General features: G+C 43.0%; 3 protein-coding genes across 7 annotated transcripts in view; 1 reads left to right on the top strand and 2 right to left on the bottom strand.

The window, feature by feature from the left end:
• Positions 1 to 5,607, bottom strand: part of CARS1 (cysteinyl-tRNA synthetase 1) — a 146,272-nt gene extending 140,665 nt beyond the window's left edge. Inside the window, exon 1 of one of the 2 annotated variants that reach the window (XM_033928484.1) lies at positions 5,589 to 5,607. The gene's annotated coding sequence lies outside the window, so the exon portion shown is untranslated. Of the gene's footprint in view, positions 1 to 25; positions 166 to 5,588 lie in introns of those variants that run through there. The other variant, XM_033928483.1, reaches the window with a different exon arrangement.
• Positions 5,608 to 5,793: 186 nt separating this feature from the next.
• Positions 5,794 to 7,943, top strand: PHLDA2 (pleckstrin homology like domain family A member 2). The gene is made up of 2 exons (XM_033928488.1): positions 5,794 to 6,343; positions 7,600 to 7,943. Exon 1 carries the CDS (start codon positions 5,949 to 5,951, stop codon positions 6,330 to 6,332), a length of 384 nt encoding a protein of 127 aa, XP_033784379.1. The 5' UTR covers positions 5,794 to 5,948; the 3' UTR covers positions 6,333 to 6,343; positions 7,600 to 7,943.
• A 10,278-nt stretch (positions 7,944 to 18,221) lies between these two features.
• SLC22A18 (solute carrier family 22 member 18) overlaps positions 18,222 to 27,886 on the bottom strand; it is a 200,369-nt gene continuing 190,704 nt past the window's right edge. For all 4 annotated transcript variants that reach the window (XM_033928513.1, XM_033928511.1, XM_033928512.1 and 1 more), the window contains exons 10-11: positions 26,302 to 26,422; positions 18,222 to 18,555 (exon numbers count right to left, since the gene is read on the bottom strand). In XM_033928513.1, coding sequence (XP_033784404.1) covers positions 18,368 to 18,555; positions 26,302 to 26,422 — 309 coding nt within the window. In that variant the 3' untranslated portion in view covers positions 18,222 to 18,367. The remainder of the gene's footprint in view (positions 18,556 to 26,301; positions 26,423 to 27,886) is intronic.

The following is a 27,886-nucleotide window of genomic DNA, read 5'->3' as shown; positions in this document are numbered from 1 at the left end:
ACAACCACCCCCGCGCCCTCCTCACCTGTTATTCTTGATGCTGCTCAGCACACACAACACTTGCTCCAGGGAACTGCGCATCATCCGCCTCGGGTTCCGCGTCACTGCGCTTACAAATCGGCAGCTCCTGCGCGAACGAAATCGAGGCGCGGACGCCACGCAGCGTGGGCCAGAGCGCAAGGTCCCGCGACAAAATCATCGACGACAAGGCGGGGGCGGGGCTCCTCTGCCGAGTCTGTCCCGGCAGGAACCTACCACCTTGCCACGCGGAGAGGGGAGTGCGCAAGCGCCTACAGAGCCAATGCGAATGTGGGGGGGAGGCCCCGGCCCCTGTGCCCCCCCTCTACCCCATCCCGTTCCGACGCCAATGCATGGTAACAATATGTTTGTGACTTTTTCAGAAGCACAACTTTGTTAATCCTGCCAGATTGTGGGCTTGGTTGGTTTGCACTCTACTATATTTCCCAGAAAAGTTAAGGAAATCTGGCAATCAGGAAAGCAAAGATACAAACGGAAGAAAAAAATAGCCAGTGTAAAGAAATTGGAGAAAAAGACCTTTGAAGATATGTGTCAGATTCAAGGGAGAGGAATATTGTATGTAGAAAGTGATGAGGGTAACAAATATTTCTGCTCCCTGTTCATAGAAAGTGGGCTTCTTTCTGGATCAAGGGGGCATAGGATGAAGGTGAAAGAGGATAGACTCGGGGGCTTCTCTAACTAACCTTTGGGGCACACCCAGCCAGTCAGGTTTTCAAGATATCCCTAATGAATATGCATACCATCAAACTAAGGAACTATCTAGTCCATTCAGTTACATATCTTTTATTATATTATACTATTCATAATAATATATATCAGTCGCATAAATATAACCATGCTCAGTAAATAAACACATAACCTAACAACTCATTCATACAATACAAATTACAGAAACCCTCCACAATAGCTATATCAGTGCAAAAAGTTCATGTGCATCACCCGTTCAAGCGGGGTATAAAACGAACAACATCTGTCCTTATCTTGAAATCAATTGTTGTTCAAATATCAGATGATCCTTATTGCTTTTCCATCCAAATATGGAAATTATCAGCACACAAATGTGGCAGTTATCAACGCTCGACACAGTTCTGTGTTTCGCCAGATAGGCGTCTTCAGGAGCTTGAAATGGCAAAGGCTCCGTTGTCATCAACCTCAGTAATCTTCAAAACATTTACAACGACAGCATCAAATGGGGCATTCAATTCAAAACTATTCCTTAGCTCAACAGCCGTAGGATCAACTGTTGAGCTAAGGAATAGTTTTGGTTTGAATTAAAGAGTTGCGCGGGGACAAAAATCCCACCTGCCCCCACCCGTCCCCGTCAGAATCTCCTCCGTCCCCACCCATCCCCTTTATCCCCGCCCATCCCCATGAGGAATTCCCGCCATCCCCCATAAAAGTTACCTGTCCCCTTAGTGCTTCCCCTCCCCAAAACTATGTCACCTCAAAAGGTTCTTAGACAAAACCTTCGCCTTCCAGGCAGCCAAACAGAACCCATGGCTAGCCCAAATTATGCTCGAGGCCCCCACCTACCTCGATTTCAGAAAACTACTCAAAACTCATTTATTCCACGGACAGAATCCCTAATCCCCCCTTCTTCCACTTCTCTCACCCCTCCCACCAACGATCTGAACTCTCCCTTTACTCCTTCTTATTGTTCTCTCCCAACCTGCTAACTCCAATGACTTGTACAACCCCTTCATGCTTACCTCAACGACTTCATTGCTTGTAAATCTGATTCATTGTAATTCTTGTAAATCTGTTTAATTGATGTGAACCACCTAGAACTCCCTGGGTATGGCGGTATACAAAAATAAAGTTGTTATTGTTATTATTATTACTTATTTGTATTTGGGACAGTGGAGAGTTAAGTGACTTTCCCAGAGTGGGAATCAAACCTAGTTCCCTTGGATCTCAGGCCTCTGCACTATTAGGCTACTCTTTAACCTGTCTGACACAATTTGGCCATATTGTTTAAGCTCTTAAAGAAGTTGACTAAGAAGCCTGAATCTGTCTATCATATCATCACTCCCTCCACTCCATCATTCATTCATCTCTTTCCATTAGTATGCAGTGCTTCTGGCCAGCTTTTCTTCGCTATAGCTCTTTGCTGTCATTAAAAAAAAAAAAAAGTTAAACGAGAGGGAATTCCTTTCCTGCAGTCTGTCTCCCTTTACACCATCACCATGCATGCCATTCTCAGCTGTCCATCGACCCTTCTTCCATCCAGTTCTCCTCTTCCCCCTGCCTTAGCCCTCTGAAATAATTTCTACACCGTGAAGACATAGTTTTGTTTGCACAACTGCACAAAGGATAACTTTGAGAAATGCAAGAAGCTCGACGTGTGTCAGACATAGTATTTGCCACCACCAATTATACACATAATCAAGGCGAATAAAGATCTCTGCAATCTGACTGCACCAGCCTCGCAGGTTAACTCGATACCCGATTGCACGAAAGGGAGATCTGTAAATGCTGAAAATGAAGGCATTCTAAGAATAACAGAACTTCCTCTCCCGGCCAACCTCACACACTCCCTGCGCACTGGAGAGCCCCGATTCAACTTTCTCAGCCTTCCTCCAAAAGGGGAGGAGGCTGAGGTAGGGGAGGTGGATCCCTGTCACGTGTCTTTGTTTCCAATTGGCCACAGCTGAGTTGAGGGTGGATGCTATGTAAATGCATTGGTGGGGAGGGTGGACTTCATACAGGCTGACTTCCTGCTCTAGCCTTGCACGTGCCACCGCCCAACCAATCAGCAGCAATGCAGTGAGCTCAGCACGTAGGCACACTGAGCGTCTATGTGCTGAGCTCATTGCTCAGAATGGCTATTCCCGCGGCGGCGCCAGACAGGTATCATCTTGAAAATTAGGTAGACCTCAGAATGGAAGCCCCGGTTCCATACCCTGTGCAGCAGCAGCAGCATTCCCTCCCCATACCCCACTTCCCTGTGCAGCAGCAGCATTCCCTCCCCTTCCATTTCCCTGTGCAGCAGCAGCATTTCCCTCCCACCCTTCCCTGTGCAGCAGCAGCATTCCCCCCACTTCCCTGTGCAGCAGCATTCCCGCCTCTCCATTTCCCTGTGCAGCAGCAGCAGCATTTCCTTCCCCCACCCCACTTCCCTGTGCAGCAGCATTTATCCCCCCCACACTTTCCTGTGCAGCAGCAGCAGCATTTCCCTCCCCCATCCCACTTCCCTGTGCTGCAGGAGCAGCATTCCCTCCCCCTCCATTTCCCTGTGCAGCAGCAGCATTTCCCTCCCCCCACCCCACTTCCCTGAGCAGCAGCATTTCTGGCCGTCTCCCTTACCCTTGCCAAAGTTATTTTTGAGTTTAAAGCTGCCACGGCGGCTCCTCTCACGATCCATGCCTGCGTCAGAAGCCATCTCTCTGACATGACATCAGAGAGGCTTCCAATTAAAAGCGCATGAGACAATTGCGCACATACAAACCCCGCCCAGACAATCATGCGCAGGACATCGGCGTGCTGGATTTCAACCCTATTTTAAAGTGCTCTGAGGGGGATGAGGGAGGGAACCTCCCTCTTTACTTAGAAATGTTGCCGCTCCCATTGGGGGTGGGGGGACCCCTCCATTACAGAGCAAACAGTAATTTTTCACTAAAAATCAGGGGAAAAGGCTGTTTCTTCTGTAATGGGGGGTTTCCCCCACCCACCCCTAACGGGAGTGCCAACATTTCTAACTAAAGTGGCAGGGTTCCACACACACAGTGCTTTAAAATAGTGTTGAAATCCAGCACGCTGACATCCTCCGCGTGATTGTCTCGCGCGGTTTCGTCTATGAGCCTTCAGAAGATAGAGGCAGAAACAGGGGCTGTTTATGCTAATAATAATTTACTTTCATTTCCAGTTTGTAGTGATAAATATCTTTGTAAGTGTTAAGAGGGCATCCGCTCAAACTCAGGGGAGGGAAATTTCATGGAGGCGCCAGGAAGTACTTCTTCACGGAAAGAGTGATTGATCATTGGAACAAGCTTCCAGTGCAGGTGATCGAGGCCAACAGCATCCCAGACTTTAAGTTCGTTTGATACATGTGGGACTTTGTGCATAAAGTTTTATCAAAATCCGTGATGGTCATGCAGGGAGCCCTTGATCACTTGACATGGAATAACCCTATATGAAGATATAGTGCAACACACTGTATGTAAACCATATATTGTAACACTGTGAATGTAAACTGTAACCTGTTCTGAGCTCTTTGGGGAGGACGGGATATACAGAAGCATGCTCGTAAACTAAATTGCTCGTATATCAAAGCAAGTTTCCCCATAGGAAGTAAGGGAAACTGCTTTGATTGGTTCCACCTCCTCCCCCCCCCACGAGGCTACCGGCGCTGCTCCATTCCCCCCCCCCCTTGAGGAATCCGACACTGTTCCAAACCCCATCCCCGCGATCCAGCTTCCCCCCCCCTGCGAACCAGCATCCCCCTCCCCGCTCACGTTGCCCCCTCTCCACCGCGATCCTACTTTCCCCCCTCCCGAGTAGTCAATGACACCCTTTACCCGACTTGGCACCAGTGCCGGTGCCGGAAGATCCTCCCTCTTCTGGCGCGGCTGGGCGGTGTGTCAGAGATCTTCCTTCTTCTGGTCTGGGCTGGGCTGGACTGGCTTTGAGCATTTGCGCATGCTCAAAGCCTTCTGGTCTCACTCTCTCCGAGTTTGAGAGTGAGACCAGAAGGCTTTGAGCATGCGCAAATGCTCAAAGCCAGCCCAGACCAGAAGGAGGAGGATCTCCGATGCACCGCCCAGCCCAGGCCGCGCCAGAAGAGGGGTGATCTTCGGGCACCGGCACTGGTGCCAAGTCGGGTAAAGGGTGTAATTGACTGCTCGGGGGGGGGGGGGGAGGAAGTAGGATCGCGGTGGAGGGGGGCAACACGAGTGGGGGGGATGCCAGATCGCAGAGGGGGGGGAGGCGCTCGTACAGCGAGGCAAGCTCGGTTTACGAGGCACCAAATTTGCGATTGTTTTGCTCGTCTTGCAAAACACTTGCAAACTGGTGCACTCGTAAACCGAGGTACCACTATAAATCTAAATAAAGAAATAAAAGTGAGGAATAACTCGTAGGCTTCATGGCTCCACATCATTCTCTTCTTGGTTGGGCTGAGAACGTTTCAGTGACCCCTCGTAAAAACTACCAATAGTATTAAAATAATAAAATGGTTGAGAACAATATGGGGTCCTTTTATTAAGGTGCGCTAGCGTTATTAGCGCGTGCTGCATTGCCATGCGTACTAACCCCGTACTACGCGCCAAGAACTAACGCCAGCTCAATGCTGGTATTAGTGTCTAGTGCCTGCTAAAACTGGCCTAAGTTTCAGTTTAGTTTATGGGCAGCCACATGCGATTCTTTGAATTAAATGAAAGAGGGTAAAGTTTTTCCATGGCAAGTTGTTCCTATTTCTTATATAGACCAACTGAGTTCCACCAAAAGGTGAAGCAGATTTCAAATTTTGTAACACTTGTAGGATCCCAATTGAAATGAAAGAGAGAATGACAAGAGCACATGAAAGTTTCAATGAGTAATCAGTAGCTCACGGCTGGCCCGCGGGAGAAGTTTAGCGGAGCGATCCCACTGCTGCCCCTGGGTGTCCGCTCCCTTCGGACACTGCAGCCTCGTCAAGCGCCCTGGAAGGCGGAAGTGCCCGCGGCCTCTGACTCAGCGGGGGCGGCCGGGGCACCGCCTTCCTGAGCCCCGCCCACCGCGGCACATGCTTTAAATCGCCCGGTCTGCGCCGGCCGCCGCTCATTCATCGCGCTTCTCCGTCTGCCCACCCGGCCCGCCCCGCCGCCCCGCTGGCTGCCCACCCGGCCCGCCGCCGCAGCTCCAGCCTGCCCCAGCGCCTCCCGCCCGCCGATCGCCCTCGCAGCAGCGCCCGCAGGAGCCCGGCGGGGACCATGAGGACGCCGGCAGCCGACGCCCGGGTGATCATGGAAGGGGAGCTGGAGAAGCGCAGCGACAACCTGCTGCAGTTCTGGAAGAAGAAGCTGTGCGTGCTGACCCCCGACTGCCTGAGCATGTTCGCCGACGGCCAGAAGCGCTCCAAGGCCAAGGAGCTGAAGCTGCAGAGCATCAAGAAGCTGGACTGCGTGGAGCGCACCGGCAAGTACGTCTACTTCACCATCGTCACCACGGAAGACAAGGAGATGGACTTTCGGTGCCCGGACGAGAGCTGCTGGAACGCCGCCATCACCATGGCCCTCATCGACTTCCAGAACAAGAAGGCCGTCCAGCGCGTCAGGTCCCGCCAGGGGGGGCCCGAGAGCCAGCGCTGCCCCTGAGCGTCTGCAAGGTGACCCTCCTTCTGCTCTTCTAGGTGCACCGGGAGATGGCCTGGGAAAGAAAGAAAGCACGTGGTCCGCTGGGGCACGTGGCTTGGCTCTCACAAAGCAGCCCCTATGGGACCAGCCCTGGCTCCTCTTTTGGGGGTTCTCTCTTCCGATTGCCTTGTGACCTTGTCCTGATGCTTTCTCCTAATAAGGATTTTAGTGGGGGGATGCAGAGAAAAGGGCTTTTAATAGTACATCTGAAGATGCCAATTAACCCTCCGGATGTAGGGTTAGGTACCCCCCAAACGCCCCTGGGGTGAAGGCCCAGGCTGAAAGCTTGTATAATCGGCCCAGTACTAGTATTCCAGAGGAATAAAGAATTGTTAAAACGGAGCCAACATATTATCGGGACAAATCTCTGCTTAATATTGGGAGGGAGTGCTTGGCACCCACAGAGCTGGCTTAAATGCGACCCACTAGAAGTATCCATTCTATATATTTATCGTGAGCACTTTTCTGGCCCATTTTAAATGAATACAAATGCAAGACTTAAGTAGGAATACACGATTTAGAGTTCAACTGCAAATTTGTTTGGACTGTAAAAAGAGAGAGGCAGTCTTAAGTAAAATCCTGTTTCTTCAGGTTTTGCTCTGGCATCAGGAGTAAAGCCAGCATAGGAAACAGATTCTTTTAGAAATGAAAAGACTCAATATAGGTCTGTTCTTAAAGGATGCATTCTACATGAACTGGTAAAGAAATCTGGGTTTTCCCCAAAAGACAACTTAACAGTACAGCTCCTTATTGTTCTGAACAAATAGCTTCTGTCCTCCCATTCTTTCTGTTCATTTCAAAAATACTAGAACTAGGGGGCATTCAATGAAACTATTAAATAGTAGATTTAAAATAAACCAGAGAAAATATTTTTTCACTCAAGGTGTAATTAAATTCTGGAATTTGTTGCCAGAGAATGTGGTGAAAGCAGTTAGCTTAGCAGGGTTTAAGAAAGGTTTGGGTAAATTCCTAAAAGTAAAGCTCATAAGACATGACTTGAGAAAATCTGCTGCTTATTTCTAGGATAAGCAGCATAAAATCTGCTCTTTGGGATCTTGCCAGGTACTGTTGGAAACAGGCTATTGGGCTTGAAGGACCTTCGGTCTGTCCCCGTATGGCGATACTTATGTTCTTATGCAAATGCTAAAGGATTTTTGAAAAATGTGTTCTTGGGAAGGAGTTGGTATGATTATGGTGCATGTACTCACACTTGTTTTTGCTTTCTCAGTTTTCCACTGGTGATAATCCAGCTATGGGGACCCGTGTTATGGACCAAGTGAAGGAAAGAAGCAAGCGGAGGAGGGTTTGGGCAGTCTGGAACCCAAAGCAAAGGCTCCTTCCAGGACTTGTAGGAAAGCTGCAATGGACGTGATCTGGCACAGCTTCACAAAGCAACTTTTTATTTGCTATTTATATAGGAGCTGTGGAAAAACACTTAAATTATTTTGATATCTATATGAATATGTCTATATTTGTATTTATTTGAATATCTTCAAGTTCTGTCTTAATATTTTAAGTCTAAATGTCAAGTTTTAAATAAATGTGAACTGAAAAGCATTTGCTAGAACTCCATGAAGTGTTCGTGTGTTTACTGGAAGCACTCTTAAGTTTTCAGCAAGGTTTGGAGCTGAGACTGTTTCACTAGCTTGGGGAATTTCCCACCTTTATTTCATTACAGCAATAGTTTTCTCTGGGACAATATTTCTCCAAAAGGATGGATGAATAGGCCCATTTTAGATCAATATTATCAAAGCCTTAAATTGGCAAGATGTTTAATTGTGAGATGCTGCCTTTGTGGGATGTTTGGCTGTGAAATAAGTGGATGTACAAAATCTGCACAAAGCTTATCCGGTTTTATAGCAACTGCTTTTTGTGATGGTTTAAACTTGAATAAATCTACTGCAGATCCATTAATGTGACATTCAAAACAGGCAACTACTGTAATACACTTCAGAATCTGATCAGGTCCCTGCCCCCCAACTTCTCAGGGGAGCTTCTAGAAAACTCTTTCTAAACCCTTTATCTCTTACATAACCTTTCTGAGTTATGGGCACAGCACTGATAAAACTGGAAAACAGAACCCTCTTACTGTTTCATGATGAGAGCCTGAAGGTGGAAGAAGTAGGAACAAAATAGATTTGGTAGTAAGGGTATATTTTCTTGTGTATAGCATTAGAGAAATCATTTTGCAGAATGAAAATATGGTTGACTATCTCATGTTCAGTCTTTCCAATGTACGTAGCTAACATTTTAGGTTAAGTGCAGCCAGGGCTAGCTCAACCATTAGACAAGACTAGGTAGTCACCTTGGCAAGTAGTTTCTGGAGGTGCCAAAGGGTTGCAAAGCAGGTCCTGAAAACCACAAACTCAAAACAGCAGGGAGGAAGAACAGTTTTCAAATACTCCATTTACCCAGATTATTTGGGGAGCGGTTGTGTTTGGGGTGATCATGATTCTGGGAGGCAAGGGTCCTAAAAATGACTTTGGGGTGGGGTACCGTACACAGTGAAGCTCTGAGTGTTTAGCACATAATTATACAGGGCATGGCATTAGTTCCTGGAGTCTTAAGTAGGAAGAATGCTGGCATAAGCCATAGTCTGATGTAATTTTTCACATTGCATTTCAATTTGTGTTGTCCATGCTCTCATGTGTATAACAATCTTGTGCCAAAATTGCATCACTGAGTATGGGGTTAGATAACATGCCTATTTCAGTTCCTCCATGGATCACAACTGGTCTAGAGTTTTTGTCTGTAGATTGGTAAGTATTTTTTTCTAAACTTAAGTCATGAAGGAAGGAAGGAACAGTGCAGGTTTGTTGAAGGAGTGTGGGACGTGATAAAGGGCAGGAAAGTTTGATTAAGGTAGTCCATTCCTGAAAGAGATACTAATTCTCCTTTTAATGGACCATTTATCTTGTGAAAGCACAAAAGAATAGAACATAAGAATTTTTCCGTACTGGGACAGTTTGAAGGTCCATCAAGCCCAGTATCCTGTTTCTAACAGTGGCCAACCCAGGTCCCAAGTACCTGACAGAAACCAAAGAGCAGCAACGTTCTGGAGTAGGTTTTAGTGGAGATTTTGGCAGTTGGAACCCAAGCACATTACTGGGTAAAGCTTCGGATTCTTGCCCAGAAATAGCTTAAGAAGAAAAAATTTAAATTGAATTAGGTTGGGCAGACTGGATGGATCATTCGGGTCTTTATCCGCCGCCATTTACTATGTTATATTATTCCAGAGCTCATATTGTGATGTCATAATGCCTCATTCCACCAGTGCCTAAGAGCCAAACTCATCAGTGATGTCACAATGTCTTGATTTCCCTATGCTTGGTTATCATAAGAACATATAAATTGCCATACTGGGATAGACCAAAGGTCTATTAAGCCATCCCAGTGGCCATCCTAGGTCCCAAGTACCTAGCTAGATCCCCATACTTCAATAGTTTTAAACTGTTATGATACATAATGTGAGCAAGAGAAGGACACTTATACCCCACCCATCCAGATGCAACTGCAGAACACAATACTGGTCAAGGAGCTATATAACCATGCTTTTTAAAGTTGCCAAGTAATTGTAGACTTCTTTTTTTTTTTTTGTATATAGAAATCTACACAGCAAATTAAGAACTCTATATAATATGGAATGTTTTGTTCACCTCTCAGCTGCTCATTGTTGACCTTTGAATCAGTTCTGCTATATGTTAGACTTGATATCAAGTTCTATGCTAAATATGATGGAAAAGCCATCTCTCTTGGGGATAAGCAAACCCAAGCCTTATTCTGTTACATAATTTTTTTGTGAGGACTTGGCTTTATCAGAAGTTTTAAATGTTATTTTTCATTAACTTTTAATTTAATGTTATACTAAAGGGAGGAATTGTTGGCAGGCTTCTCAGTTTTATTATATATGTATAAGGTATGTTGAATATTTTCTGTAACTTGCCCCAGGCTCATTCGTGAGACAAATCTAATTTTCCAAGTATATGATGCAGTTTGTAATACACCCTATAGGGAAAGAACTTGATCTATCCTGTTGTTATGTTGGCTCATACTTGTGAGCAAAGTCCAAAACTGCAATCTGCATGCAACAGGAAGTCCAAAATGATAAGAGAGAGAGAAAACATTAAGAACAAAAGTGATGCGGCAGAAATTCCACACAGACTGGAAGATAAACACTGTAAACCTATGATTAGAACAAATGAAAACTTGCTTAGCAGGCTCAAGAAGGCAGAATTGTATCAGCTCATAAATCAAGGATTCAGGGAAGAAGGGGGAAAAGTGGGCAATAGAACTTTAAAGTGCTTGAGTGATTTAAAAGCAAATAAGTCAGTGTTTACCTTAAACCCTGCCTCTGACTAATCATCTTTTCCGTTCTCCATCTACAAGAATAACCTTTGATAAAACAGGCTGGGAGTTTCCAAGCCTCTCCCTTTTTTTTTTTCCAAACAGAAAATCATTCAGCGAATTGGCTGCTCCAGTCCATGAGAGCCACAAGCTGCTCCGGTTTTAAACGCATTCAAAATGAATATGCATGGTTTTGCACGGGCTGAACATCTGCATATTCATGGACGACCTCCTGAGAACCCAACTGGTTTGTTGAAATCCAAGATCAGTGTTGCGAACCGTAATAGAAAGTTTTAAAACGTGAAATTAAAGGTAAAGAAGTGCCAAAGCAGGAAAAATTAATCCATGCCAGAAACCAACTGGACTTTTATTTTGCTAAGCAGATTTTCTATTTAAAAAATATTCCATAAAGGAAACATTCAACACTAATTAGAACCATTCCTTCCGTACGTCAATAGACACTACTTTTTTTTTTTTTTTTTTTTGCAGTTAATGAGAATTTGGTTTAAAGATTGTACATAAACCAAAACCAGGGCGCAGTGTGATTTAAACTATATAATTCAAAAACATGCATAGGTTCCATTTTATGCAACGAGGCCTGGTTATTACAAGGGGCCGCTGCAAAGTTCTCAGCCTGACCAATAAAGTTGGGGCAGTCTCCATCGAGGGCTCTACAGTGATTTTTCCACATTTTGTGTTCCATTGGAAAAACACAAAATGAAAAAAAGTGGAAAGTCTCTGGACTGCGTGTATAGCCCTCGCTGTAGACTGCCCCAGTTTTGTTGGTTCGGCTGAGAACTTTGCAGCGCTCCCTCATATGGTTAACAGGGAAATATCCCATCATAATAGCAGCCTACCTTGATAATTTCTCCCCAAAGAGTGTTGCATTACAAACAACAAATACCGACCTAGATTGAATTTATCCTATAGCATTGAAAACATAAGGAGCCTTTCATCTTGCCAGTTACTACCTTGGGGGATAGTAAGAAAGATGATCAGACAGTAGTCTTAGAAGGCAAGTTCTGAATTGTCATAAACAAGAAATGCCTCTTGGACAAGTCTGAACAAGTCTGACTGAGGTGTAGAATTCTGGTGAAGTATCCGCTTTTGAATTAATCCATTAGTTTCCCCCCTCCCCCATATTTCTAAACAATTGTAGAAGATTTGCCCCCTTTTTTACTAAGGCACGTAAAAGGACCCCTCAATTTCTTTTATCCTGTGTGTAGTGAGTTTTTGCTAGTTAAGTGGCAGAAGGGAGGTGGAATCTAGAGATTTAAATTGGGAAGAGATGTAATGTGTGTTGGAGGATTAGTAGAAAAAAATTAAAGTTTAAAATTGGGGGGAAAGTGGAGAAGCCTGGAAGACTGAGAACGTACACCTCCTTTTTACAAAGCTGTGTTGGCAGCTGCCGATGCGGTAACTACCCCAAAGCCCCTAGAGATTTAAAGGGCTTCGGGGCTTTTGCCTTGTGGCAGCCGCTAGTGCTATAATGTGGAGGAAAAAAAAGGGGGTAGGGCTTAACTAGATGGTTACAACAACCCTGAAGCACTATAAAACAAAAAAGTCAGAAAGGGTATTTAGAAAGTTTTTAAAACACGCCTTCATGTAATCTACTGCTTTTGTGCCTTTGAACATGGAGCTCCATTATGTGTTAATACATCAATTAAATAAACATTAAAGTGCCACAAGTGACTGATATTGATGGAATTGTATTGCTGCATAACTTTAATAGAGTGATGCATTTGTCATGCTCTGTAATGATATATGTCACTCTGGAAAAGGAAATAAATATTAATATAAATAAAGTGGCATTTTTTAATGATGAGCTAGTGATGTCATTCTAGTGTTTTTTGTAAAATAAAAACAAAAGGAGCAAATGCAAGGAAAGACGCCAGGAAGCATCAGTCAGAATTATCAGCAATGCAGAAAAATGATTCAAAAATTATATTTAGAAAACAAGAAGCATTATATCAAAAGTCAGGAAAGATGGGCTTCATGGGCTGGGACTCCCGTTTTGGTACCCAGTGCAGGCTGAGAGGCCTGTGTAGCTTACTTCCTGCATGGCTGGGGTATAGCACAAGAACCCCACCCCATCTGCCATCTCTCCCTCCCCCCAAGCGATTGGGTTCTCTTAACTACTCTCCTACTTGTAAGTCCTTAGTTTTTTTAGCTGGAAGTGAGAAATGATTCATACCTGCTGCCCATGCTGGCCCCAAGCCTTCCGTCTGATGCAACTTCTTGCTCCTGTGAACAGGCCCACAAAGAACTGTGAGAACTTGGTCCTGTGAGAAGGCCTGCAAAGAACTGATGATTTAAAAGTTACTAAGGAGTGGGGTTGGGGAGAGAAGTTAAAAGACCTCTGATTGCCTGGGGGGAGGGGAGGAGAGGGCCTCACTTGGAGTACTGTGTTCAGTTTTGGAGACCACACTACCGAAAGGACGTGCTGAGGATCGAGTCGGTTCAGCGAACGGCCACCAGGATGGTCTTGGGGCTCAAGGATCTCACGTATGAAGAAAGATTTAAAAAATTGCGGCTGTACTCACTTGAGGAAAGAAGAGAACGGGGAGATATGATTGAAACATATAAGTACATCACGGGACGCATCGAGTCAGAAGACCACCAGAGGGCATCCGCTGAAAATCAGGGGAGGGAAGTTTCATGGCGACTCCAGGAAGTACTTCTTCACCGAAAGAGTAGTGGATCATTGGAACAGACTCCCACTCCAGGTGATAAAGGCCAGCAGCGTGACGGATTTTAAGAGAAAATGGGATACTCACGTGGGATCTTTAAGGGAGTAAATTCAGGGGAGGGGATACTTGGAATGGGCAGACTTGGTGGGCTATAGCCCTTTTCTGCTGCTTTTTTCTATGTTTCTATGAGAGATGCTAGGAGTCTTCTATGGTTGATGGGGAGGATGCGAGAGTCTTCAGCTGTGCAGCTGTTGGGTGGACCTGCATGCAAAGTAGATGGGCCTGTGCCAAGACCCACTCATGGCTTCCCTGTTTGGCAAATTACTGATAAATGTGTCAGTGCATGAGACTGTGTCTGAATTCAAGAAGGTATGGGAGAGAGAAAGAGATAATGGTTACTGCAGATGGGCAGACTAGATGGGCTATTTGGTCTTTATCTGCCATCATGTTTCTATGAGAATGCTTCATGCAGGTCTTGTCCCACTATGTAGCATTCTTGTCAAATCCTCATAAGAACATAGGAATAACCTTACTGGATCAGACCAATGGTCCATCTAGCCCAGTATCCCATCTTCATGGAGGCCAGTCCAAGTCACAGGTACCAGGCAAAAACCCCAATAGTAGCAACATTCCAGAGCTCAGATTGTGATGTCATAATGCCTCATTCCACCAATGCTTAAGAGCCAACTCATCAATGATGTCACAATGGCTTGATTGTCCTATGCTTGGCTCACATAAGAATAGCCTTGACTGGATCAGACCAATATCCCAGTATCCTGTCTTCACAGAGGCCAATCCAAGTCACACATACCTGGCAAAAACCCAAATAGTAGCAGCATTCCATGTCATCGTTCCAGGGCAAGCAGTGGCTTCTCCCATGTCTGTCTCAAATCTGAATACTCGAAACTGGCAACCTAAGAAACCAGACAGTTCCAGTGTTGGACGCTTTCCAGTTGGCTGTTCTTCCTTGCCATATACAGTATTTAAAAAAAGCAACTAAACAAGTCATCAACAATTGAGCACCTCTCATTCAGCAGATTTTCAAGTGAAAGCAGCAGGAGGTTATTTCCGAGCAATTCAAAAGGCTGGTGATTTATCCCAGAGGTGTTAGACTGTAACCCTGGAGGGCCACAAACCATTTAGGTTTTCAGGATAACCTTAATGAATGTTCAGGAGATGTGGTTTATTTATTCTTTATACAATACTATCAGTAAGCTTATATTCCACTTCTTTTAGTAAAATTTCAAGTGGATCACAAGTACCTCAGCACTGCGCCAATGATTTTGTGGTAAGAATACTAAAAGGGAACTTTTAAGACAATCCAAGAACACAAGAGCTTTGAAATAAAAGTGATGAAATATTTTGACACCCACCAGACAGGACAGATTTGGCCTTTCTTTCCCTTTTGTCACCTCTCTGTCTCTCCCACCCACTCTTCCCTCTTCCTGTGAAACTATCCTTGAAATGCTTTCATGTTTTCCACATGTGTCAACATGTGCTTATTTCTGATCTGAAGAAGAAGGGTTACCTTCGAAAGCTCGTGACATCACCGCGTTGCATCCGCACATGCCCTTTCCCAACGCAATTTTGCCAGGAAGCTTTTCAAAATCTGGAAAAAGTGCCGGGTTTTGAAAATCCATCAGGACCCCCAGACATGTCCTCAAAAAGGAGGACATGTCTGGGGAAATCCAGAAGTCTGGAACCCTACATGAGGATGTACACTATGTGCAAATTCTGTAATTGCAGTTGTGCAGGCATTATAGAATACTAACTTAAGTACAACTTTAGGAGTGAGCACATACACTAGCACAATGGCATAAATGCTCACATTTGACTGTATGCATTTAGTTGCATAAATGCTAGTATTCTATAACCGGTGCATGTAACTGCCTGACACGCCCCTCCCAGGTCCACACCCCTCTTGAAGTTGCACACTTTGGAATTTGAGCATGCAACTTATAGAATACTACTAAGGGCAGTTATATGTGTAACTGCTAATTGGTTCCCACCAAAGTCTGTCCTGCTTATACTGTGAATGTACTCTTGTGACCCATTCTGGGCTCCTTTGAGAGGATGGGCTAAATAAATGAATAAAATAAAAATAATTAATTAAGGCATATTGTTAACACTAATTATCAGTTCATTACTAAGGGCCTGTTTTACAAAGCCGCGCTAGCGGCTGCAGCACGATAACGGCCCGGAAGCCCATAGAGATTTAAAGGGCTTCGGGGCTGTTGCCACACGGCAGCCGCTAACGCATCTTTGTATAACAGGCCCTAAATTAACCCCCTCTTTTACGAAACTGCGATAGCCACACTGAGTGGCTGAACGTCGGGAGCAGCGCGGGCCATTCACTTCGGCTCCCCAGCGCTAGAAACTGCTATCGCAGTTTCGTAAAAGGAGGCCTAAATTTTGCAACAAAATTCAAAAACTGGCATTATTCTATAATTTGTGCATACACTGTGTGCTAATTGTAAATATGGGCATGCAACTTTCTAGAATTAGTAAGGATGCTTATCGACTATATTTAAAGCAATGTTGTTCTGCAATAATTGAACTATGTATGTTTGTTATTATGTAAACCGTATAGGTAATATACGGTATATCAATTTTTAAATAAATACATTCTATTTTCCTGCTGAATTTTTCATTATACTCTCTGACCTCCGTTCTATGCATTTCTATTTTTACCTTTTCCCCTCCTGGTTGTGTTAACTCTACATGTTCTTTCTGTGCTATAACCTTCCATCCTGTACCAGTCCAGTTTTGTACGTCTGTCTGAAATTTGTCCATGTACATTATTGTCCTCCCATTTTAGAATTGTAATCGCTTTGAAATATTGGACAGTGCGTGTATATCAAATTTTAAAATAAAACTTGAAACTTGCCCCCTCTTTTACTAAGATTGAGGTAAAAGAAGATATCTTTTTTCCTTAAAGGACCTACGGCAACAAAAGGGCACCCATTGAAAGTCAGGGGTGGGAGATTTCATAGCGACACCAGGAAGTATTTTTTCACCGAAAGAGTGGTTGATCTTCCACTGCAGGTAATTGAGGCCAGCAGCTTGCTAGATTTTAAGAAAAAATGGGATAAGCATGTGGGGTCACTTCAAGGAAGAACTTAGGGGGGAAGGTCATTAGAGTGGGCAGACTTGATGGGCCGTGGCCCTTTCATGCCGTCATATTCTATGCTTCTATGCTTTTCAGTGCGCGCTAAATCCACACTAAAACGCTTAGTGCACCTTTGTAAAAGAGGGCCTAGAACTTGAAATCTTCATAATACATGGAAAAAAGATGAAATTAGCCTTTTTTGTGTTACAGTGCTCTTCTGTGCTGGAGTATGTTCTGAAGACAAAGGTAATTGTGAATAACCCACAGAGGTGCAAGGTCAATGGGCACTTTCAGTACCTCTGACCTGAAAGTTCATTTTCAAAGATAAAGTGCCTTCACCAGCATGGTTGAAAATGGATATGTTCATTCTCCCCTCTTGACCCATATCTATCAGCATTAAACTCATTAAACTAAGCAGTTAGATTTAGTTGCTTTGATCTTCCATATCTGAGGGATGTAATTTTTACTTCAGGGATTTTTATGGGTAACTCATGGGTTAATGTCTCCAAGTTTTGTACATACCATGACAAGAATGAACCTCACCTGTAAGTTAGGGCATGTTGGACATGATCTCAGTCTCTCAAATTTATTGCTAGCGCTTGTCTCAAAACTTTCATTGTGCTAAACAGACCTCCCCACCCCCTTAGTCAGTCAGCAGATCCGTTTGAAGAGTGACCTATTATTTGAAATGCTGGTCACAGCTTGTTCAGTTCCTAGTAGTATTTCTAGAAACATTTTCTTTAAGGGAAAGTCTCATCAGTTATTTTATTCCAGCAGAAGAAAACACATTCTATGTTCAAAGTGGAAAGCTGTTGAACTAATGACGGATGAGTGGATTAATAGAAGGTCTGTTGTATGAAGTCAGCTTATATCTAGGACTGTAAAGCACAACTATGTCTGAGGCTGGTTATAATCACCAGCAAATGAAGAATTTTATCCTTAAACTGCAATATACAACTTCCAAACCCTGTAGAGTCATAGATTTGAGACACAGAAACCCAGAGGAGTAGGGGAATGGAGAAGGTATGATACAGTGGTGTGCAGTGAGGGTTTTCAGCGGATTAAGTGAATCCTCAGCTCTACACTTGCGTTTTTTAATTTATATTTTTGTTTACTTTTTGCTCGCACCTTGATTTGTGAAGTAGGCAGCCTGCTCAACCAGTCAAATTGCATCAAACAAAAAGTAACCACCCCAAAAAAACACAGGGCTTTCGGACTGGGGATTCTCTGAAGGCCCTGACAGTACCGGTCTGAATTTAATTGGCTGAGCATCATCTGCCTGTTGCCTGCTCAACCAATCAAATTCAGAGCTGTACCCTCAGGGCCTTTAGGGTGTGGGGTGAATACCCTGAAGGCCCTGACCGCACGCCTGATGGCTGTCGTTGACACACCCTGACAGTCAGGTATATCAGGATATCCACAACAAATGTGCACAAGATGGATCTGAATATAATGGAGGCAGTGTATGCAAATCAATTTCATGTGCATTTATTATGGACATCCTGGCATTTTCCTACTTTCCTTGAGTTCAGCTTCCACAGATATGATCCTTCTTTGGTCATATTAGCCTTTTGCAGTGCATCAATGCATTGTTTCATTTTTTCATAGTTTTATGATATGTATTTGTTTTCTGTACTGCAAATGATGCCTGGTGCTGGGCAAACACAGAGAACCCTATAACAATAAATTGAGAATAACAAATCAAATTCTTATGAAAACACCCAGGTCAACTGGCACATTCCTTTGTGTTTTCAAACAAAAATTTATTTATTCTTTGCACTCCATAACTAAATGAATTCTCAAGACAAAGGTATGAAAGCATATCTTCAAAAAGTAGAAATTCCCCATCTACATCATCTTTCTTTCTTGACTTTAAGAGGGATATTGCTTTTTAAGATATAACAAAATAAAACTAGATTGACCACAAAATTTAAGTAGCCAAAGGCCGAGAGTCCATAATTTTGGTACAAAAAGCCTCCGATGGTTGGTCCCACCGTGCGGATCAACGGTTGAACAGATGCACATATTCCCAGCATAGCACCTGGTGATAAGGACAGAAAGAGAGTCTGCTGTAAGGACTGGCTATATCCAAATCATAAGTTGGAACATCCTCATCACAGAGACCCACACATGTGGATTTGTTTGAAGCAAAATGGGAGATGGCAATGATGTTCGCCATTTCATTTCCTGTCCTTTGAAATAAGCTTCCTGTAGAGATGAAAAGCTTGTCTGATTATATTCTATGCTTGTTTGTTGACGGTTGAAGACCTGGATTTTTGTGGAATATTTTGAGCCTTTGGGGTTTTGATGTGGGGCCAAAAAATTGAACTATAGTGCTTATTGCACAGGCGAGCATGTATGTAAATAGCTATGCAACTATAAATATATTTATTTAGGGACCTTTATAATAAGGTGCATTAAGCACTTAACATGTGCTTTAATATGTAGTTATTGCTTCAGCCCTAGGTGGTATTTTTTTCTTCAAGGAAATGAGGGATGAGCAGAGAATGGGCACATAAGCGCTATCCAGGTAGCGTGCTGAACTTACTGCTTGCTGATTGGTTAATGTAGAGCTAACACAGCACCAATTACTGCCTCCTACAAAATTGGTGCTGAAAAATTAAACACTTAGCAGTATCTTATAAATCGCATCCAGGGTTAGGCACGGTTTATAGAATATATATATAGCGCCGGTCCTTGGGATTAACATCTAAGCGCGGCCACTGAAAACCTGGCATAAATGTCTGCGCCTAATTGTGCGTGGATAGGGCATATTCTATAGCAAGGCATCTAACTTTTAGGAATGCCTATGCCATGCCCCTCCCCTGGCCACGCCTCCTTTGAGATCCACACATTAGAATTTATGTGCACCATTTTATAAAATATACTTAGAAAGTTGTGTGCATAAATTTTAATTAGTGCCAATAATTACTTTTTATTTGGCAATTATTGGCACTGACCAGCTTGTTAACTAATTAAGTTGTGCGCACTAATTGGAATATGCACAAAACACCGCCATTCGCCTCATCTATGGCCTGAAGAAATGGGAACACATCACCCCATACTACAACCAACTTCACTGGCTGCAATTCGAATCCAGAGTTCTTTTCAAATTCGCATGCATATGCTACAAATCGATAAATGGTCTTTCGCCAAGATACATCACTCCCCACTTAAATCTTCACTGTACCAACAAGAAATCCCACAGAATTCAGCTGTTCGCATTCCCTTCGCCAAAGCTTTGTCAACTCAAAAGATTCCTAGATAAAACCCTCGCCTTCCAAGCAGCCAAGATGAACCCATGGCTAGCCCTAATGATACTCGAGGCCCCCACCTACCTCGACTTCAGAAAATCACTCAAAACCTACCTTTTCAGCAAACAAGACCCTTAACTGACCCTTCAGATAATCTCAGGGCCCCCTATCCGACTCTTCTCCTTCACGATAGCTCCTATCTCCCCCTGCTTCTCCTACCCACTTCCCTCCTCATCCACCAAATCTGACCAAAATCCGTTGTAAATCCGATAAATTTGTTGTAATTCTGCCCTCTTCATCTACGAAGTTGGCTAAACTTGTTGTAAATTTCCCTTTTCATCTGCCAAGTTTTGGCTACAGTTGTTGTAAATCCTATAAATTTGTTGTAAATCTACAAGTGTATGCGGATCCTAATCTAATTTAATGTAAACCGCCTAGAACTCGCTGGGTATGGCGGTATATAAGAATAAATTATTATTATTATTATTATGTGCTCAATTGTAGTTGTATATAGCATCTGGGGATAAGTGCTTCTGTATTAAATGCCAGCAAGTATGGTCTGCTAACCGGAACATTAATGCAGGACCTAAATAGGAGTCCCCACTAAGGGCTGTATTAAACTTGCAGGTACATGAAGAAGGACACAGTACTACTCGAAAGGGTCCAGAGAAGAGCGACTAAAATGGTTAAGGGGCTGGAGGAGTTGCTGTACAGTGAGAGATTAGAGAAACTGAGCCTCTTCTCCCTTGAAAAGAGGAGACTGAGTGGGGACATGATCGAAACATTCAAGATAATGAAGGGAATAGACTTAGTAGATAAGGACAGGTTGTTCACCTTCTCCAAGGTAGAGAGAATGAGAGGGCACTCTTTAAAATTGAAAGAGGATAGATACCGTACGAACGTAAGGAAGTTCTTTAGCCAGACAGTAGTAGAAAACTGGAACGCACTTCCAGAGGCTGTTATAGGGGAAAATACCCTCCAGGGATTCAAGACAAAGTTAGACAAGTTCCTGCTGAATCAGAATGTATGCAGGTAAGGCTAGACTCAAATAGCGCCGCCGCGCAAGTGGACTGCTGGGCACGATGGACCACTTGTCTGACCCAGCAGCGGCAATTCTTATGTTCTTATGGAGGAATTTCCGTACAGTGAGAGGTTAGAGAAACTGGGCCTCTTCTCCCTTGAAAACAGGAGATTGAGAGGGGACATGATTGAAACATTCAAGATAATGAAAGGAATAGACTTAGTAGATAAGGACAGGTTGTTCACCCTCTCCAAGATAGAGAGAACGAGAGGGCAATCTCTAAAGTTAAAGGGAATAGATTCCGTACAAATGTAAGAAAGTTCTTCTTCACCCATAGAGTGGTAGAAAACTGGAACACTCTTCTGGAGGCTATTATAGGAGAAAACACCCTCCAGGGATTCAAGACAAAGTTAGACAAGTTCCTGCTGAACCAGAATGTATGCAGGTAAGGATAGACTCAGTTAGGGCTTAACTGAGTTAGTTGACTTAAGGGCCGCCGCGGGAGCGGACTGCTGGACACGATGGACCACTGGTCTGACCCAGCAGTGGCGATTCTTATGTTCTTAAGTCCCATGTTAAGCCATAGTAACTGCAAATTTTACCACAGCTTAATAAAAGGGCCCCTGAGTTAGTGGGAAAAAAAAACAAAAATCTTTTACAATTGTTCTGGATAATGTTACCCAAACCAGGTCCTGTCAAAAACTTCCAGCATCAGAAGACATCCAAAAATAAAATTTATATATTGACTCATTTGTGCAGCCCAAGACAGACCTGGCTTCTTCTTCATTTTCTCAGGCTCAAGATCACAATCTGTTTTTAGAAATGTTTGTGTAAAAATAGACTTTGGAAGTAGAGAAAATGAAAATGGCTTATTTTTAAACCTAGGAGCAAGAGCTATACTTGACAGATTGAGCGTGCTTACAGGAGGAAGCTAAAATGTTCCATCACTGGCTGCTAGAAACACAGAGGCCTCTTTGAATTTGAATCAAATCGGATGTTGGCATCAGGGCTTGGCTTTTTATTGGGGGGGAAGTCAGAATATTATGGGGCTCATTTTCAAAAAAGATAGACGTCCAAAAGACAGCATAAACCAGCACTTGGACATCTTACTAGTCAAAACATCAAAGTGGGCATTCTCAAAACAGACTTTCTAGATGTATTTCTGGTCATTTTGACTCCAGTGTGTCTAAAGGAGGCGTGTTTATAATAATAATAACAGTTTATATACCGCAATACCGTTAAGTTTTATGCGATTTACAATAGATTAAGTGAGGTACAAATTGATTGAATTTAAGAGGGGGGAAGAGGAGAGTTAATAGGACCGGAAATGCCTTGTTGAGGAGAAAGAGATTAACAGGATAGAGGAAACACTATGGAGGAGAAAGAAGATGAGTGGGTCAGTTGTCTAGATACTTTAGGAACAGTTGAGTTTTTAGACGTTTTCTGAATTCCTCATATGTAGTGGGCGAAAGCAGTTGATCTAGGTCTTTACCCCATGATGCTGCTTGATGTGAAAGAAGGTGTTCGTGGTGTTTTTTCAGTTTACAACCTCTAACTGGGGGGGGAACGAAGTAGGAATGAGAGCTTCTCTTGTGTCTGTTGGCAGAGAAGGAGAAAAGGTCAGTTATGTATTTAGGGGCAAGTCCGTTTAGCGCTTTAAAACAGAAGCAGGCGAATTTAAACTTTATGCGTGCTTCCATCGGTAGTAGGGTGATACATGATCGAATTTCTTTAGTCCGAAGATTAATCTGACCGCTGCATTTTGCATTAGTTGTACACGTCGCATATTTTTTGGGGAAATAGCTAAGAAGGCAATGTTACAGTAGTCAAGTTGACTTAGTACGAGGGATTGGACCAGGGTTCTGAATGCTGACGTATCGAAATAAGCCTTAATGGATCTGAGTTTCCAGAGAGTGAAGAAACCCTTTCTGATTAAGGAGTCCACCTGGTCTTTCATGGCTGGGCATTGGTCTACAGTTACGCCTAGTATCTTTATGGTGGGCTGGATGGGGTGATTAAGTTCATTGATGCATAGAAGTGTTTTGGTGTCAAACGGATGTGGTGAAGCAATGAAGAATTTTGTTTTTTCTGAATTAAGTTTGAGCTTGAAGTTTGTCATCCATTGCTCCATCATGTTTATGACTTCTGAAGTCTTGGGAAAAGTCTCCGAGATAGAGTCAGCAAATGGGATTATAATCGTGAAGTCATCTGCATAACTGAATAGTTTTATCCCCAGCTGAGTTAATTGTAAGCTCAGTAGCTTACAATTAACTCAGCATGTAGACATTAAATAGCAGTGGAGACAATGGTGACCCTTGTGGCACACCGGATGGATTGCTCCAGGTATCGGAAAGCTCATAATTGAAGCGTACCTGATAGGTGCGGGATGTAAGAAAGCCATGAAACCAGTTCAGCACCTCGTCTTTGATACCAATGGTGTCTAGGCATTGTAGCATTTTCCTGTGGTCTACCAGGTCAAAGGCTGAACTCATATCAAATTGCATAACCAATGCATTGAGGCCCCTGCTAAACAGAAGGCGCAGGTTGTCTAAAATAGCTGCAATTACTGTCTCCATACTGAATAAAGGTCTGAAACCGGATTGGGTTTCGTATAGAAGAGAGAACTGATTAAGATAGTCCATCAGTTGGGTGTGTACTAGTCCCTCCATGATTTTTACAATAAACGGAATGGATGCTACCGGTCTGTAGTTGGTTATTAGGGCTGAGGGTTCTTTGTGATTTTTTAGAATTGGGGTGATTATTATGTGACCGTTATTAGAGAGGAACTTCCCATTTATTAGGTTGTGGGCTAGGTATTGTAGCAGCGATAGTTTGAATTGTAATGGTGCCGCTTTCATAATATCTGGGGGGCATGAGTCCAGAACGCAATAGGTTTTAGAGTATTTGTTGTATAGTTTGGTGTAATCACTCCATTTTAGGTCTTGAAAGGAGTTCCAGATCATGTCTGCTGGTATGTCATTTCCTTGGGTGTTAGCTATTTGATGATCATTAGGGTCGTTTGTTGAGTAGTGGTTTCTAAGGTTTTTAATTTTTGAATCGAAGTGCAGCGCTAAGTCAGTTTATGGAGGGCTTAGGGCAGGCTTAGGACTTGGATGCTCAGCAGGGATAATCAAACCTTAAAAAAACATCCAGGGCTTTTTTTTAGACGTTTGGAGCTAGACCTGTTTTAAAAGTGTATAAATGCTAAAAAGGTGTTCAAAGTGACCAAATGACCACTGGAAGGATTAAGATATGACTCCCCAGTGGTCACTGACCCTCCTCCTACCACCCAAAGATGTGAAAAAAACTACTGTCCAGCGTGTATGACAGATTCACATAGCTTTCATATATTGGCACAGCCGAGCAGAAGGTTACTCTAAGGATTACTGCAGAGAATGTCATATTAAAAGTCCCAAGTACAGATGTCACTATAATGTGTTTATATTGTATGGTGAGCCCTCCAAAACCTACTGTACCCACATAAAGATGCCACCTGCAGGCATAAGAGCTATTGTTGTAGTGTACAGGAGTGTACAGTAAGTTTTGGGTGAGTTTTGGAGGGCTCACCATACAATAAAAGTTATAGTGACATCTGTACATGGGACTTTTAATGACATTCTCTGCAGTAATCCTTAGAGTGCCCTTCTGCTGTCTGTGAACAGTTTGCTAAGAATGCTGGCTGCTTGGATATTGGAAAGATTATGCCTTTTTCATGTGAACATCTTTATATTCGAGAATGGCCAAAAAAGATAAATGTACTAAGGGCCCAAACGTCTAAATAACACATTTTCAAACAAAAAAGACAGACGAATTGCAGTTTTGAAAATGAACCTTTTTCTCTACAGGATTTCTGGATGCCTTTCCCAAGATGGCCAAACTCAGATTTAAGGCATCCTAATGAAAATGCCCCTCCACATGTGTCAAAAATGGCAACAACTCTCCTTTTTTTAACAAGTAAATATAGTACATGGATTATCGTTTCATGAAATGGAGTCAGGCTCTTCCATTTGCTTCACTGTGGAGGATTTTGCATACTTGCTACAGACATTGACTAGTGCCATGGTTGGCACAGAAGTTATTAATCATGATAGCATTTTATAATTAATTTATTTCTGATAGGGGACATGACTCTGATGTGTAATGAATGATACAACTGTGTTTTGAAGCTAAAATTCTATCCATACCAAGGATGCCCAAAATTAGGAACCAGGATGATCTGCGCTAACCTGGCATTCTATAAAGGGTGCTCAGTGCACAGCACTCATCATAGAATACTAGCTTAATGTGAATTTTGGCCTTGATTCTGTAAAAGGTGCCTAAAATGTATGCACTGAGGAACGTGGCGCATAGTACATGTCAATCTTAAGTTAGGCGCCGTTTTAGAATTGTGGCTAGGCCTAAATACCGGTTCCTAAGTTCAATTTAGGTGCCTACAAGCCCACGATCTGCCCTTAACCATGCCCATTTTGTGATGGGCGTTTTGGACTAGATGCCTACCTGAAAATGGTAGGCGCCTATTGAGTTTGGGAACCACTGCTCTGTCATATTGCTCTTATATGAATGTTGTAGATAGCTGTTCTTACATGTATGTTATCGACACTGCATTATATTATTGCTATTACCATGATTTAATTCATCTATGTCCAAGTTTACCTCACTAATTAAACCTTTTAATACAGGGGTGTCAAAGTCCCTCCTCGAGGGCCGCAATCCAGTCGGGTTTTCAGGATTTCCCCAATTAATATACATGAGATCTATTTACATGCACTGCTTTCATTGTATGCTAATGAATCTCATGCATATTCATTGGGGGAATCCTGAAAACCCGACTGGATTGCGGCCCTCGACACCCCTGTTTTAATAGATTGTGGTAGAGCGCTAAATGCTCTGACGCTGCTCCTATGCTTATAGAATTCCTGTGAGCATCAGAGCATTTAGCGCCCCAGGCCACAGTAGAAACCACTACCACAGCTTAGTAAAAGAGGGCCTAATTGTGTATTATGCTGACATTTGATCATTTTACCATTCATACACTGATACCACAATATACCTTAAGTTTAATTTTGATTATAACATTTATATCCGTTTAACCATCAGGCTCAAAGTGGGTTATAATGAAAATCTCAGATGGCAAGCTATTTCAAAGTTTGGGAGCTTTTTCATACAATTTTTAGTGCTGACCAAATGACACCGTAGATAAGATGGAGATGCCAACAGCAGTTTCTTGATGGTTGTAAACAACACACAAGCTGATATCAATGATACCAAATAATCCAGGTATATACCATATAAAATCTTACAACAAATGCAAGCCCAGCAATTTAAATTCAGTTCTTGCACAGACAGGTAATGAGTGGAATTCGCATAACAATGGTATAGCAAGGTCTAATTTGATGCCTCCCAAGATCAACTTGTCTTTGTCAAGCTATACCTGAGTAATCTTTTCCTAAAGGCAGTTAATAAATCTGAATAAAACGATGCTGGACAAAGAACAGCTGTTCTACAATCGTACCTGTATCAGATGGAGGAACAGCCTTGGTTAGAATGCTGTCAGTGATGATCCCCAAGGTGGCAAGGGCAAATACAAGTGGAAGAGCAATAATGCAGAAATGAAATACAGTGGTCATCAGAGCCTGAATAATCAGAAACAAATTAGACACAATCCATGAGAAAAGCATAGTAACATAGTAGATGACAGCAGATAAAGACCCGAATGGTCCATCCAGTCTGCCCAACCTGATTCAATTTAAATTTTTTAAAAAATTTTTCTTAGCTATTTCTGGCCAAGAATCCAAAGCTCTACCTGGTACTGTGTTTGGGTTCCAACCGTCAAAACCTACTCCAGCCCATCTATACCCTCCCAGCCATTGAAGCCCATCCTCCCCCATACGGCCATATACAGACACAGACCGTGCAAGTCTGCCCAGTACTGGCCTTAGTTCTTCAATATTTACTATTATTTTCTGATTCTAGATCCCTGTGTTCATCCCACGCTTCTATGAACTTCATCACCGTTTTCCTCTCCACCACCTCTCTCGGGAGGGCATTCCAGGCATCCACCACCCTCTCCATAAAGTAGAATTTCCTAAGATTGCTCTTGAATCTACCATCCCTCAACCTCAAATTACGTCCTCTGGTTTTACCATTTTCCTTTCTCTGGAAAAGATTTTGTTCTATGTTAATACCCTTCAAGTATTTGAACATCTGAATCATATCTCCCCTGTCCCTCCTTTCCTCTAGGGTATACATATTCAGGGCTTCCAGTCTCTCCTCATACGTCTCCAATCATTTTGTCGCCCTCCTCTGGACCGCTTCAAGTCTTCTTACGTCTTTCGCTAGATACAGTCTCCAAAACTGAACACAATACTCCAAGTGGGGCCTCACCAACAACTTGCACAGGGGCATCAACACCTTCTTCCTTCTACTGGCTACGCCTCTCTTTATACAGTCCAGCATCTCATTGCTAAATTCCCACAAAGTCAATGGTAGTGTTTTATGATATCAGAGAGGTGGATCTTCCAGTTTAGACCCCATAAACTTATATTCCACTGACTGGGTGTGATCTGGATTTCTTTTGAAAGGCAGGTTTTGACATTTCCATCTACAGAATGACAGTATTGTATTGTATATTGTACATTGTGTATTGTATATGGTATTGTATAATATTGTATTGTATCTCGAAATGTACTGTTCAATGTAACATTTGTGAATGTTGGCTTGTAACCTGTTCTGAGCTCCTGGGAGGACAGGATAGAAATCGAATCAAATAAATAAATAATGCAAATGAAAGGTAATGAATACAGGTGTTATGAAACTTTACAAACGAGGCTTCTTTTAGGAAGTTTACAGTACCTCCTGGAGGTATGTTATTCAATTATTTCTGGATTTTGCACCTCATATCTCGTACATTTATTTATTTTTGCGTATTTATTTTTTTTATTGAGATTTAGTAATGTATCCTTATGAAAAGATTCGCCTAGGTAAAAAAAGGTCTCAGAACTGACACCCCACATCAAATCTATTTATTGTGTACATAAAAGGGGGGTATCAAGCTGCAAAACAAAATTGTTCATGCACACCAGTTTTAATATAGGCAT

The sequence above is a fragment of the Geotrypetes seraphini genome, chromosome 19 (assembly GCF_902459505.1).
Source record: "Geotrypetes seraphini chromosome 19, aGeoSer1.1, whole genome shotgun sequence".
Classification (NCBI taxonomy): domain Eukaryota; kingdom Metazoa; phylum Chordata; class Amphibia; order Gymnophiona; family Dermophiidae; genus Geotrypetes; species Geotrypetes seraphini.
The sequence above is the reverse complement of the archived record's forward strand: the minus strand, read 5'-3'. Positions and strand labels throughout refer to the sequence as shown.